The 15,486-nt window shown below is 39.7% G+C and overlaps 1 protein-coding gene across 4 annotated transcripts in view; it reads left to right on the top strand.

Moving 5' to 3' along the window:
• The window catches only part of Snx16 (sorting nexin 16), a 131,647-nt gene that overhangs the window by 40,352 nt on the left and 75,809 nt on the right, over window positions 1-15,486 (top strand). For 3 of the 4 annotated variants that reach the window (XM_067138920.2, XM_067138921.2, XM_067138922.2), the window contains exon 2: window positions 5,612-5,798. In XM_067138920.2, the coding sequence (XP_066995021.1) occupies window positions 5,635-5,798 (164 nt within the window). In that variant the 5' untranslated portion in view covers window positions 5,612-5,634. Of the gene's footprint in view, window positions 1-5,611; window positions 5,799-7,079; window positions 7,208-15,486 lie in introns of all 4 variants that reach the window. The other variant, XM_067138923.2, reaches the window with a different exon arrangement.

Here is a 15,486-nt window from a genome sequence, read left to right as displayed (position 1 = left end):
CCTTCTTAATTTCATTCGTTTCCTTCCTAATTTCATCTGTTTGCTGTAATATCCCTTGCATCATCACAAACAGTTGTTGAATATTCATTTCACTATTCGTATTACTTTCTTTCTCGCCCTCCATCCTAGCTACATCAGATTCTGTGCTATTTTCCATGTTCCCACCACTCTCTACTGTTTTATCTACTTCAATGCTTTCATCTACAACATTCCCAGAATTCAGCATCTCGCCTCCCTTTACTAAGTTTCCGCTACGTAATTTCATGTCCTTTTCACGTTGTACAGCCATGATTCCCCCAAAATCACACATATAACTTATATGGACACTCACTTAACCGCCAGAAACACAGACTCTACCGCTTTCTTTCCACGAATACTTAATGGTTTTTGAGCTCCACGTTGGTGCGACAAATGTAACTGTTGGCTCTCCTAACTTTCACATTAGAGGAGACGAACGTTATTACCTGAGAACACATGAATATAACTATATGTGGCTTGCCCGCAAATTGCCACGCAAATTGAATCAATTAACATTCCATGGATTCCCATTTCTCTATGTAATGTTTGGGCACCAGCATTACAGTTTCAAACAAAACTGTAAAGCAAAATTTATATTTACTAGCATAGAGACTTATACTTAAATCACAGGGGTAGGATTTTAAATAATTAACCGTTAAGTATCGCTTAGGAAAGAAAATTAATGCAATATAAAATACAAATGAATTTATTATACAAAAAAAATGAGATGAATTGGAAAAGTTCCTTTAAGCGTGGAGGGATTTAAGAATTTACGTTACTTAAATTAACTGTTGCTTGCTTTATCTAATTGAAGCTCACCAATTGCAGCTTCCGGTGAGGTCATCTATATTCCGTGGTCACTCGTTCTCCTCTTCTCGTTGTAGAATTGGCTCCATGGACATCCTTCCTTCTGTGATGTGATTTGGGCTATCTGGACTAGCACTCCCTAATTGCCTAGTCTTTAAATTAGACATTGGCCCTATACTTGTGAAAATTGATCAGCATTGATCGTAGGAGGAGAAAATTCAGAGATATGAATTTTTCCATGTTAGCAAAAATCTCAATCCAACTTAGCTAATCTACTGATACTATACTGACTTGTACCAAATGCCATGGACTTGAACTAAACGTAGTTCTTCGTCCAGAATAATTACTGAATATCTCGCAAGCCGTAAGCTTGTTTCGTCTCGCGCAGATCCGACAGCATCACAGCAGCTAAGTACTGTGTTGAAGCGACAACACGCTGTACGAAAAATAACTGTCTCGAAGCGAGCACTTACTGTCTCAAAAATCAATTAAGTAGTTGTCGTTCAGGTAATCGTGTGAGAGTGTGTCCGTTATTCGAGGATTGCTCCGCGCTAGATAATGTATCACCGGGCTCTTCCCACTCTTGATAAAAGCTCAATACAAAATCACAATATAACGAAGCATCTGATTCATAGATCGCATTATCATCTCCCTCTCTTCATTCTACACAAGTAACCAGTAGGCATGGCGATGATGTAGCATCCAAGCTGCTAGCCTTGCATGCGGGTAGCTGTGTAGTGCCCCTTGCTCATGAGTTTAACCCACTGACTCATCCAACGTCCCCGCTTCAAGAATAACTTTTCTGTGTACACAAGTATGTAATGAAATGACAACAACTTTGTCTCAACATTGACCATATTTACAATACGTACTGAATTCCTATCCTACTTAATATAATAATTTAAATAATAACTGATGTTCTAATATATACAATATGATTCCAAAAGCCTTATTTACAAATGATAGAAGTTGAATTAATATGTCGTTATGAATAATTGCAGATGGCGGATAATCTTGATATCGAATGATATCGCGTAAAAGTATGGCTGGAGAAGCCTGGAAGGTTACACCACTATACTCACCATTTCAGGTCTAATTTCATATATTCTTGCTGCTTTATGACAATGAAGTTTATTTACCATCCTTCTGTTAATCAATCAATCAATACTGATCTGCATTTAGGGCAGTCGCCCAGGTGGCAGATTCCCTATCTGTTGCTTTCCTAGCCTTTTCCTAAATGATTTCAAAGAAATTGGAAATTTATTGAACGTCTCCCTTGGTAAATTATTCCAATCCCTAACTCCCCTTCCTATAAATGAATATTTGCCCCAGTTTGTCCTCTTGAATTCCAACTTTATCTTCATATTGTGATCTTTCCTACTTTTATAAACGCCATTCAAACTTATTCGTCTACTAATGTCATTCCACGCCATCTCTCCGCTGACAGCTCGGAACATACCACTTAGTCGAGCAGCTCTTCTTCTTTCTCTCAATTCTTCCCAACCCAAACTTTGCAACACTTTTGTAACGCTACTCTTTTCAGATCAAAAATTAGATGTATGGCTTTTCCGGCGTTTGCTCTATTAACCAGCGTTTCGTCTTAGGTCTGACACTAGACTCTTCAGAGTGGGATGTGTCAGACCCTACCCACTGACGCTGGGGTGTATGCAGGTGAACTTATCAGAAGCTTATTTATGAAGCACAGTCTGATAACTGCATACGGGAGACAAAACTCCACAATGGAACCAATGCCCGCCTAGCAATTCCAAATGGAAATTCTAAGTTCCCATGAAGGGAATTAGATTCTTTTCCACCAATAGAGCATATCAAAAATCAGATAAAAAATTAGATGTATTGCTTTTCCGGCGTTTGCTCTATTAACCAGCGTTTCGTCTTAGGTCTGACACTAGACTCTTCAGAGTGGGATGTGTCAGACCCTACCCACTGGTGCTTCATAAATAAGCTTCTGATAAGTTCACCTGCATACACCCCAGCGTCAGTGGGTAGGGTCTGACACATCCCACTCTCAAGAGTCTAGTGTCAGACCTAAGACGAAACGCTGGTTAATAGAGCAAACGCCGGAAAAGCCATACATCTAATTTTTGATCTGATTTTTGATATGCTCTATTGGTGGAAAAGAATCTAATTCCCTTCATGGGAACTTAGTATTTCCATTTGGAAACGCTACTCTTTTGTCGGAAACCACCCAGAACAAATCGAGCTGCTTTTCTTTGGATTTTTTCCAGTTCTTGAATAAGGTAATCCTGGTGAGGGTCCCATACACTGGAACCATACTCTAGTTGGGATCTTACCAGATACTTATATGCCCTCTCCTTTACATCCTTACTACAACCCCTAAACACCCTCATAACCATGTGCAGAGATCTGTACCCTGTATTTACAATCCTTTTTATGTGATTACCCCAATGAAGATCTTTCCTTATATTAACACCTAGATACTTACAATGATCCCCAAAAGGAACTTTCACCCCATCAACGCAGTAATTAAAACTGAGAGGACTTTTCCTATTTGTGAGACTCACAACCTGACTTTTAACCCCGTTTATCAACATACCATTGCCTGCTGTCCATCTCACAATATTTTCGACGTCACGTTGCAGTTGCTCACAATCTTGTAACTTATTTATCACTCTATAGAGAATAACATCATCCGCAAAAAGCCTTACCTCCGATTCCACTCCTTTACTCATATCATTTATATATATAAGAAAACATAAAGGTCTGATAATACTGCCTTGAGGAATTCTCCTCTTAATTATTACAGGGTCAGATAAAGCTTCACCTACTCTAATTCTCTGAGATCTATTTTCTAGAAATATAGCAACCCATTCAATCACTCTTTTGTCTAGTCCAATTGCACTTATTTTTGTCAGTAGTCTCCCATGATCCACCGTATCAAATGCTTTAGACAGGTCAATCGCGATACAGTCCATTTGACCTCCAGAATCCAAGATATCTGCTATATCTTGCTGAAATCCTACAAGTTGAGCTTGTGTGGAATAACCTTTCCTAAAACCGAATTGCCTTCTATCGAACCAATTATTAATTTCATGAACATGTCTAATAAAATCAGAAAGAATGCCTTCCCAAAGCTTACATACAATGCATGTCAAACTTACTGGCCTGTAATTTTCAGCTTTATGTCTATCACCCTTTCCTTTATACACAGGGGCTACTATGGCAACTCTCCATTCATCTGGTATAGCTCCTCCGACCAAACAGTAATCAAATGAGTACTTCAGATATGGCACTATATTCCAACTCCACTTCCACAAGCGTAATTTCACCAACATCATTTTCCTCCACCCCATGAGCTTGGCTGTTTGCAACACTACCAGGATGATTTCCTTTTACATTGAGAAGATTTTCAAAATATTCCCTCCACCTCTCCATTGAAACTCTGGGATCTATTATGAGTTCACTTGAATTACTCAAAACACTGTTCAGTTCCTTTTTCCCTCCCTTCCTAAGATTATTACTGTCCAGAAAGGTTTCCCTGCTGCCTGACATTGCCTTTCCAGGTTATTACCAAAATCTTCCCATGACTTATTTTTGGATTCAACAACTATTTGTTTTGCTCTGTTTCTTTCATCTATGTAACAAAGGTTTTTCAGTCTGTCAAACACACAGCAAATATAATGTAAATTAAAACACTATAAACATACCTGTAAAAAATACACTAACATACAAAGAATGACATGTTTCGTTCTACAAGAACATCTTCAGATTCTATCAAATCACTTTTAAAAACAATCTTATATATGTACAGTATTGTTTACGTAGCGTAAACTTGACAATGATAGAGAGTTTAGTGGTAACGTGAAACAGTAATGACAAAATATATACAAGTATTAATATAATGAAAACTTGCGTACTTATCTAGACTGCCGATGTTAAGTCCGTTGTCACCAAATACTATTTCAAGACTGTGGTCATGGAAGTTTTTGGGAGGCACGCTGCGCGTGGAGAGGGGAGGGCAAGAATGGGAGGGGCCTTGTAGAGCGATGTGGATCTCTCCTATTGGATGATTTGAATCGAGTATACTGTACAGTGTGCTATTCACAAGAGTGATCATTTAAGATTTTATAAAGCACAACTGTTATTCCCAAGAACATTATCAAGAGTTTAATGGACAATTCAACTGTTTTTATCGATCATATGACTTACAATTTTAACAAAATTTGCTAAGATTTTATTTTAAATGTCGTACCATACATCAATGTTTTTTAAGGCGTCTTTCCAATTTTAATAATATCTATTTTGTATTCTGATATATTAATGTTAATTTATTATAGCTGATGATGTCCCTTAGGGGACGAAACATGTACTAAACATAATAAATTACATATTGTATTGAATAGGCAGACCACTTGTTTATAATATTTCAGTTTATCTTAAATATTCACTATTTGACACTCTCCAATATCATTTCAGTCCACCTGTCATTCATTAATTATTGCCCCAGAGGAGTATGACAGGCTTCTGTAGCCGGCACAATTCCTATCCTTGCTGCTAGATAGGGCCTTCATTCATTCCATTCCTGACCCAGTCGAATGACTGGAAACAGGCTGTGGATTTTCACTATATAATAGATGATTGATGTTACCATTCAAGAAGATACAGTTTTCTCTTTGGCGAGAAATGTATATACCCTAATTTTATTTAAATCTTGATCTCCATTATTTACTACACAAATCATATTATATTTCTAAAATAATGTGTCTTTAATTTGTCAGGTTTTAATTAACAGTTTTCTTGCTCATAGGGTGGGCAGCAAATTGGTGTGAAATGACAACAAGGAAAGCTGTTGATGTTGAAGCAGGTCCCTCACCTGTAAAACAGGTTGATACCATTATGCATGATACAGAGGACGCTGATCACCCAGCGTCGTCATCGATATCTCCAGATACTGGAATCGATATTAATGAGGATATATCTACTGATTCCTTTAGGTAAGATGTCACAATATACTTGTCCTTTTAGATATAGATAAGAGATTTACTCTTATGTGCATGGAGTAATAGGTTCGAGGAAAAAGAAAGAGAAATTAATAGCTGTATTTTTCTCTATTGCCGGGCTGAGTGGCTCAGACAGTTGAGGCGCTGGCCTTCTGACCCTAACTTGGCAGGTTCAGTCCTGACTCAGTCCGGTGGTATTTGAAGGTGCTGAAATACATTGGCCTCGTGTCGGTAGATTTACTGGCACATAAAAGTATTCATGTGGAACTAAATTTTGGCACCTAGGCATCTCCGAAAACTGTAAAAGTAGTTAATGGGGCATAAAGCCAATAGTAAGGTTGGTGATAGAAACAAAAGTAGATTTTCCTAATAAAAAGTTGATTTTTATGTTATTAGATAACTTCAAAATAAATTGCATGCATGTGTAACCTGGAAGTCTGGAAACCAAGTCATGGGTTAAAACAGTCTTAGTCTAAAGTGATTAAAACAGCATTCATTTAAAGTGGTTTACAAGTAACTAATGGAATAATGTACTGGTTTTCAGTTTTCACACCAAATCCCTGTTAATTTTAAAATGAGGGTAGAATCCAACCAACGAGCCAAGTTATTGCTTTTTCTGTATTATACAGTTTATTAAGACTGTTTCAACAAACTGCTCCCATAACCAGTTAATACAGGGAATTTTAGGTTTGGATTGAATATAGATTACCTTGGACACTTGCTGATAAATATTTGGCCTTCTGAGCCCATTGGTGGATTTGGTCCTGGTATTTGAAGGTGTTCAAGTATCTCTTCCTTGTCCTATTAGATTTACTAGCACATAAAAGAATTCCCCTGGTTCAAAAATTCTGGCACCTTAAAATCTCTTACAACTGTAAAATAATTTTTTTTTTTGCTAGTGGCTTTACGTCGCACCGACACAGATAGGTCTTATGGCGACAATGGGATAGGAAAGGCCTAGGAGTTGGAAGGAACGGCTGAGGCCTTAATTAAGGTACAGCCCTAGCATTTGCCTGGTGTGAAAATGGGAAACCACGGAAAACCATCTTAAGGGCTGCTGACAATGAGATTCGAACCCACTATCTCCCGGATGCAAGCTCACAGCCGCGCGCCCCTAACCGCACAGCCAACTCGCCCGGTAGTAGTTGGTGGGACTTGAAACAACATGCATACTGCACCCATAACATTAAGGCCTTACTGGCAAAGGGACAAAATTTATTCGATTTTGCATATAAAATTCAGTCAGCTGTGTGTTAAAATGAACATTTCTCCTAGAACTTGCCAAAGACCTCTGTCAGCAGAAGTTCTTATGGTCACATTCTGTTCTGACAGTTATACTTTAAACTCCCTCCAATAAAACTTAATGTACTGCCAAGGACCAACTTTCACCACTTAATCAAAAGGTATAGTCAAATGTTCCACTTTTACAATACTAAAAGACTTTTTATTTATTTAATTAATAATTGGATATTGGTACATGTTTCTTTTATCTTGCAGACATCATCAGCTGAATAATTGTAAGAATAAGAACAATAGACAAGGATAAAAACACATTAAAATGATTCAGATTACTGAATACGTCAGTTAAAAATTATAATGAAATTTATTTTATGCAACAACTTTCACCAGGTTTCCCCACGGGAATGGATATTTCAAGAACAAAGCAATGGTTGAAATGGAAAGAAAAGGAAAGGACATTCAACATGAAAGCAGAGAATACCAGACACCCCTTCACAAGAGTAGTTGATCCCAAAAATGTGAGCATCGAAAAGATGGCCAACCAATAGGAATTAAGAAATTTTGTAGCTCCAATCTGAGAGGAGAAAAAACAGTCTGTTTCACATGTCAAAACTAAATTAAATGCAAAAGCCAGTGCTCCACACTTCGAATAATTAGGAAAAATATTTATGATAATTTTTAGGTCAGTTATAACCTGGATAATTAGTTATAATCAACTGTGTCATCAAACAGTGTGAGATGGATTCGTCCAAAGAAAAGTGCAGAACTACAGTGAAACATTAGTCATTCACAATGGTAAATTACTCGAACAACACATATCATTTTATTTAAAACTGGATGATCGATTCTGAAACACTTTTGATCAGTGAAGTGACATCAAAATTTAGGAATTCTGGACAGTATTAATTTAATTAATTAAGCCGCAGACGTAGAAGATAATATTACAATTAATGCGGTCCCTAATGCTCGGAAGTAGTTACAGGGCGTGGCCTAGCAAACTACAAAATAGATCAGAGGACGCTTAGTTTTCTCAGTCTACCAGTTGATTTTGACCGTCATTCTGTTAAATTTCATGTAAGTTGAGCTCTCTATTACAAAAGCCTTCGTGTGCCAGTGAAGAAGTAGTCTTAAGTTGTCTAAAGTCCCGTGGTCCAGTGCTGTTATACGTCACTAACACAACAGACACTTGTAAGTTACAATTCATAAACTTTAATGAGACATGCAGTGTTAGATAATTAAAGTTGGATGAGGTTGCTTAATTTAATTATTTAACTCTAATGTAGAACAGTGAAGGCAGGTCATTGCCAGCGAAGTTGCTAATGAAACTCTAGCAGTCGCAGAAAATAGAGATTGTATGCTGTAGGAAGCAGATATAATGACAGTGCAGTAAGAGAGACTTATTAGAGAAACAGTTTCTTACAATCAGAAGGGAAGTTGTTAGTCAGCACCACAGGTAGCTAAGGGTAGATGGTCAAGGACACGGACACATTCCGATTTCAGTCCATTTCAGGAGCAAGGGTAACGACCAGGAGAGTTTGTTTACAAACAGTTGACGGGAGCCTGACTAAAGATGCAGAGTCAGGTAGTGCCTGAGCAGGTGATCATGGAAGAATCGCCACGGTGATAAGAATTGTTTATTCCAGAGACAAACGTGAATTATAATAAAATTATAAAATTAGTGTAGTTATAGTATAAAATAGAATAAGCTTCAAGAAAATCATGTGGAAATTGTGTGTGTGATCAGTGAAAAAATGCATTCAGTTGGAGTATTGTACTGTTCCAATACCATAGTTATGTCCTTAATTATGGGCTAACTGCGACATGGATAAGAGGGCTGATAATCAGCACTAGGTAAAGGAAATGTTTAATTTATTTTTTGTAATTAATGTTATGCGATGATCAAAGTGTTGCCCGAATGTAGGTTAAAATGATGTGGAATCCCCCATGAGGAGGATTAAATGATCATTCATGAGAGGCAGAAATTGAGTTCACGTACCTAATAATAATAATAATAATAATAATAATAATAATAATAATAATAATAATAATAATAATCTGTGTGAGAGATCAGAACAATTAAATTTAAATCAATTGGATTTGATTATTTTAATTTATCATAATGGATGAGATAAGATCATGTTTATCAGCTTCAAGTTGGTAGTTGTTTCTAATAATCAGAGGTATCAGAGACCACTTACCGAGGTATCTGTGTAAATATAATAATAAATTCTTGTGACGAGGTGAAACCGTATAATAATAATATGGTAAGGTAAAAGTTGTCTGTGACAAAATTTGAAGGTTGCACATTTCTGGTATTAATTGGTTGCAGTGATAATTTATGTCCAAAATAAATGACCGATTATCTGGGCGAGATAATAATAATAAATGTAATAAATTTATCTTGAATGATTAATAATTTATCAGAGGTAGTTTATGATTTTCAGGCAGTAAAACTATAATCTGGGTGAGTAGTGAAAATATGAGAGAAGAGAGATCAGAATAACAATCAAATGTCAGAATTTAAAAGGAAAGGTTTGTAAATATCCACAAGTTTGAAAGGTAGAATCAAAATCCTATGTGTAGGCAATCAAATTTTGATTATAGCAGAAGTAATGCCATGTTGGTAAAATGTGTGTCCTATTTCTAACTTGCAAGTGATAAAAAATGAGATATAGTACAATATATTGTACCAATAAAAGATAGCCCGTACTAACTTGTTATTTGAAAAGAGCATGAATTAAAGTTCTCAAGGCGCTTCGTAGGCAAAAATAGCTAGGGCTTGGTACAGGAGAATAGGTTCTAACTACAGTAAGTGAAGATTTACATTGAATAGTCCATTTGCTGCCACTTCCTTGATGTGAACCGACTCCCGTTGTCGGACAAAATGCACCGTGGATAACCGTCCTGTAGAAGACTGGTGACGAGTCCCATCGTGGCTTCTGGTATCGGAAAGGCTTTAATCCATCTTGTGAAGAGGTTGGCGATTACTAGAAGCCCTGTTTTACCCCTTGGTGTTCTAGGGTAAGGACCCATCAAGTCCAGGGCTATGACCGCCCAAGGGCGCTGCGGCCGGCTTCTTCGCTGACTGGAATCTGCCTTCCTGTTGCTCGCCTTGGGGCAGGCACGGATGTAGTACCCTTTCACATAGTCAAGGATGTCTTTCCGCATGTTGACCCAGAAGAATCCCCATCGGATAGACTGATATGTCTCTTCACCTCCTGAATGTCCAGCTTCAGTGCTGTCATGAAACTTCTCGAGGATGTCCGTCGTGTGCTATCTAGGGATCACCACTACTGCAGGCATGTTGGAGAGGTGAGATCTGTACAGTAAGAGTCCTCCGTCAACCTGAAAGTTCTTGTAGCGCATCTTGAATTCCTTCGGGACGAGTCGACTATTGGTATTCTGTCTCCTAAACCACTGCGTCATGGTCCTACAGGGCTTGCCTTGTTCTTCCCATTGCTTGATTACTCCCAGATCAAATTCCTTCTTGATGATCATAAGAAAAGATTCATCAGGTTCGCTTTGGTGTTTTTTTGGATACTCTCTTGCGACAGTGGTGCTCCTAGCTTCAGGTTGCATCGCCGGGTGCCTGGGTAAACTGTCCACATCCTTGCGAGTCCGGAGATTTCCATCATGCTAGGCTACCCTCAGATGTCGGTCTTTTCCCAAAAAGACTTCATGAGCTGCATAGTCTAGGATCACCTTGTATTCTACCAAAAAGTCATGACCTAATATGTCAGGTATTAGGTTTTGAATCACTGCAATGTTAATTTCAATAGGCAGGTCCATGCATTTAGCGGTTAGGTTAGTCTCTCCTTGGATAGAATAGGTTACACCATCCGCTGTTCCCACTACCCTTCCAAGATGGTGAGACTTCATAGGCGGTAGTAATCTGGCAACAGTCCCATTTACAAATGAGTGGCTTGCTTGGCTGTAGAGTATGGCTGAAAAATTCTCATTGCCTATCCTATTAGCTGGGCGAGGTTGGCCCGTTCTGCTCACAATCTGACCAATCCCTTTCCTACTTGTCCAGGGCTGCTTGTCTGTCGGGTCTTGAGGCACATTCCTGTTCCCAGTCTCATCCCCCCTCAAACCAGAGTGCGCCGGACTTAGTTTTCCGACGCGTGGGCAGTTATTTTTCAAGTGTCCTGTTCTTCCACATTGGTAGCATTTCCTAACCAAGCTGGTCTCTTCCGTGGCTTTACTTGTGTTCTCCTTCCAACTGGGCGATGATTCTACGCAGATAGTCGAAGGATCTCGGTTGCGATACTTTCACTAGAGGTCTACTCTTATCGTGGAGTAGCTCTACGATGTCTGGTAAGATCTCGTTCCCGCTTCCTTCAGGATAAAGCCACTTGAAGAGCTGGTACTTCTGGAGGACGAATGTGCTAGCTCTCATGCTGGTGGGTTGTGCATCAGTCAGTAGTTTCCTTTTCACACAGCTCTTCACCCCTTCAGAATTAAACCTAGCAAGGAATTCCCTCTTGAAGTCAGTCCTGCTTAAGTTTAAGCCCTTCCAGTTATTCTACCAAGTAGCGGCTTGCTCCCTTAACTGCGGTGTGACGAGTTGAATGAAGATGTCCTCCAGTAGATTAGTCCTTCCTAGTAGACTGACTGATCCCTCGATGAAGCTAGTCGGGTTCTCTTCCAGTCTCCCATGCAATTCTGGAAGGCTCTCTTTAATCAGCTTTGGGTCTAGGTGTCCTGTATTGCCAGTTAGGTTTGAGGGGTTGATGGCGTGACGATAGGTCCTGTTCAATTTAATCTATCTTCTACCGCATGAAGGATGGTCTCTCATATTCTGCACATCTCCCTTGATGGTCGAAATACGGTTTTCTAACCTTCCTTAAGCGGCAGAAATATGGCTCCCAAAATTTCCCTCAACTGTTGAAATTCTCCCCTCAACCTGTTGTTTTATGCCGGAAACCTGGGTTTCCGCCTCCTCCTTGAGATTCGAGATGTCCCCTTCCAGCTGGCTTACCCTGCTATCGATCTGCTCAACCTACCCTGGTTTTGACCTGATGTCCCATATCTGTTGTGTTAATTGGTGACGTCGCTAATTTGGGATGAAATTTTATCATCTGCGGTTGAAATTTTTGATTCTGGGCACTGTTCTACTTTGTAAACCTGTGTGTACACTTGAGATATTTGTCCAGTTAAAACTGTATTAGCTTAAGAAATTTTGTCTGAAATTTTGCCTGAAAGTTTTTTCATTCTGTTTCGATAAGGGGGAATTAACTTGTAAAATATGTTCTGTTAAGGCGGAATTGAGTGTCCGTACCATGCTCATTGGGTTGGAACACATTGCGGTCATATTTACCTCATCTTCCAATGACAAGTCCAGTTGTACGTCCACCTCGATAAGAAAAATCGTTTCGGGATCTTTACATCGTTTTTAATGAGGTCTTCTCATAGCCGTGTGTTCAATGATTTCTTATTGCCGTTCATTAGAAGATTTCTTTTTGTGAGTTCGTCTTGAAGTTGTTTTACAGACATATTTTCCAATATCACTTTCATTTTATTCCGATTTCCCTTTACACTCTTATTCGCTACCGAAAATTGTTCTTTAGTCATGTCACATGGTCGCCATTTATTGTATTCACAAAGACGCACACACAAAATGCTGTCCGTTGTGTACACTGTTTTATTTACAAATTATATACACATTATCCACACACATTAATGAACCGCCATTTTGAACAAACGCTTGACTGCTACATTAGCATGTCAACCAAGTACCAACACAAGAAAATCACAACATGACTTCACACACTGAATTTGACTAGCGACTTTCACTAAAATTTAATGTCTAAAATTTCATTTTTGGTCCGTATTGTATCAAGATTTACATTAAGAAATATGGGTAAGTGGTTCTACCTATTCAATACGACAAAGTTGTGAAGTTATTAATACGTCACATATTTATTTGATCTCACTATTGGGACTGGTTTCGGCAACTATACTTGCCATCATCAGCCTAAGAAAATTGTTACAAGGCATTCTGAAAACTACACTAACATAATTTTAAAATTTATATATGTACAACTTGCTCTAAAAACTAGGTTTTTGTATTGGGTGTACACCATAAAACTTGTATACTTACAATACAAAGACTAGAAAAATTATTATGAGATAGATAGATAGATAGATAGATAGATAGATAAGAAATGGGTGAGCCCTGTTTTTGCAGAGCTCCACACGTAGGTCTATGAAGACCCTTTGTGCCCCTTGAACGGGTTTGCCTAGTCCAGCCCCAGTGCTCCCATAAAGGATACCAGTGTCCGGATTTTGGCATTCCTGATGTCCTCCAGGCTCTCAAAGTGTGAGCCCAGGTATCGATGTCTAGTGCTTGCAAAAGCCTCGCACTGACATAACACATGCGCGGAGGTCTCCTCCTCCTTAGCGCATCTTCTACACATCGGATCCTGGGTGATTTTCATGATGTGTAGGTGTCTCCGTAAGGTATTGTGGCCTGTTGACAGTCCAACTACCATTCTCATTCTGGTCCTATTCAAATTCATTAGGACCTTTTTATAGCTTTGACTAGGCCCTTTGATAAGTTCACGTGCCTGTCTTGCTATGGTTAACCTCTTCCAAATATCTAGATGAGACTGGTTTATCCATTGGGATATTGCCAGTCTCACACTTTGGAGTGACACTCCCAGGAAGGGCTCTGGTCCTGTGAAGGAACCCATTGAGCCCTGTTTTGCTAGTTTGTCAGCTTCTTCATTTCCACTGATTCCTGTGTGCCCAGGAACCCATAATAGGGTAACTGAGCTAAGCTCACACAGCTGATCTAACATCTTTTGGCATTCCCATACCAGTTTTGATGTTGTTTTAACTGCACATAGTGCTTTTAACGCTGCCTGGCTATCACTACATATAGTGATGTGTCTTCTGTGTCCAGGCATATTCCATATATTTACAGCACAGGCTAGTATTGCGTATACTTCAGCCTGGAAAACAGTAGCATATTTACCCATAGGAAGGGAGAGCCTTGTCTTAGGCCCCCAGACCCCGGCGCCTGTGCCCGCCTCCGTCCGCGAGCCATCTGTGTACCATGTACAGCCCCCAGACTTAAGACGGGCCCCAGCGTCTGCGGCCCACTCCTCCCTTGTGGGTATCACCACTGTAAATTTATAATTCAAATTAAAGCTAGGCTTCATCAGATCCCCGATCATCATTGTCATAGGGCAAGTCTGGTGAAGCCTTGTAAGAATAGAGGCATGACTTCTATTCGGATTTTTGAAGGACCATCCTCCGAGTGATCAAAGGCGATAGGCACTCATTCCCGCTATTACCTTAACATATAAATGTAAGGGGGGAAAACCTAGGATGGCCTCCATTGCACATAATGGTGTAGTATCCAGTGCCCCTGTTATTCCTAGACACGCAAGTCTTTGGACACTGTTTAACTTGGTGCTCACAGTTTTACTCTCTGAGCCTGGCCACCAGACTATAGATGCATAGGTGATCGTGGGCCGTACAATGGAGATATAGAGCCACTGGACCACCCTAGGTCTTAGGCCCCAAGTCTTCCCGACGGCCCTGCGACAGGCCCACATAATCTTGCGAGCCTTATCCACCTTATGATCTATATATTTCTTCCAACTCAGTCTTGCCTCAAGGATTACCCCTAGGTACTTAACCGAGGTTGTCTTAACTAATTTTTTTCCGAATAGGAAAGGCTCTGACAGTCCATCTAGCCTCCTCCTCCTGGTAAATACCACGAGCTCCGTCTTATCGGGATTAACCGACAAGTCTGTCTCGTGACACCATCTTTCCACCCTACGTAGAGAGCTCTGTATGAGTTCGGAAACCGTACTGGGGAAATTTCCTACCGCCATCAGGCTTATGTCGTCGGCATAGCCTTGGGCGTATATTCCTCCAACATTTAACCTGGTAAGTAGTTCGTCCACTACCAGACACCATAATGTTGGTGATAATACTCCTCCCTGTGGACACCCCCTGTCTATATTAGCTCTCAACATTACAGCGTTGAGAGTAAACAGAACTTGACGGCCCTGCAGTGAGGCCATAATCCATTTTATGAGCATACTGCTCACTCCTCTTCTCTCTAGACTACATTCTATGGAGCCCAAAGATGTATAGTTAAAGGCCCCTTCTATATCTAGGAATACAACCATAGCAAGTTGTTGCTGATCCAAGGCACTCTCCAGCCTAGAAACCAGCTGGTGTAGTGCCGTCTCAACCGACTTCCCTGGTTGATATGCATGTTGATGAGAATGCAGGGGAAAGTCTCTTAATACTTTCTCCCTGATATGTCTATCCACCAGTCTTTCCAAGGTCTTAAGTAGAAAAGACGTTAGACTAATGGGTCTATAATCCTTAGGTCTAGTATATGAAGACCTTCCGGGTTTAGGTATAAATACCACCTTCGCCTGATGCCACAAGGAGTACACGTACCCCATAGTGAGACAGG

Source organism: Anabrus simplex, chromosome 2 (genome assembly GCF_040414725.1).
Source record: "Anabrus simplex isolate iqAnaSimp1 chromosome 2, ASM4041472v1, whole genome shotgun sequence".
In the NCBI taxonomy this organism is placed as follows: domain Eukaryota; kingdom Metazoa; phylum Arthropoda; class Insecta; order Orthoptera; family Tettigoniidae; genus Anabrus; species Anabrus simplex.
This window is presented reverse-complemented; position numbering and strand designations above follow the sequence as displayed.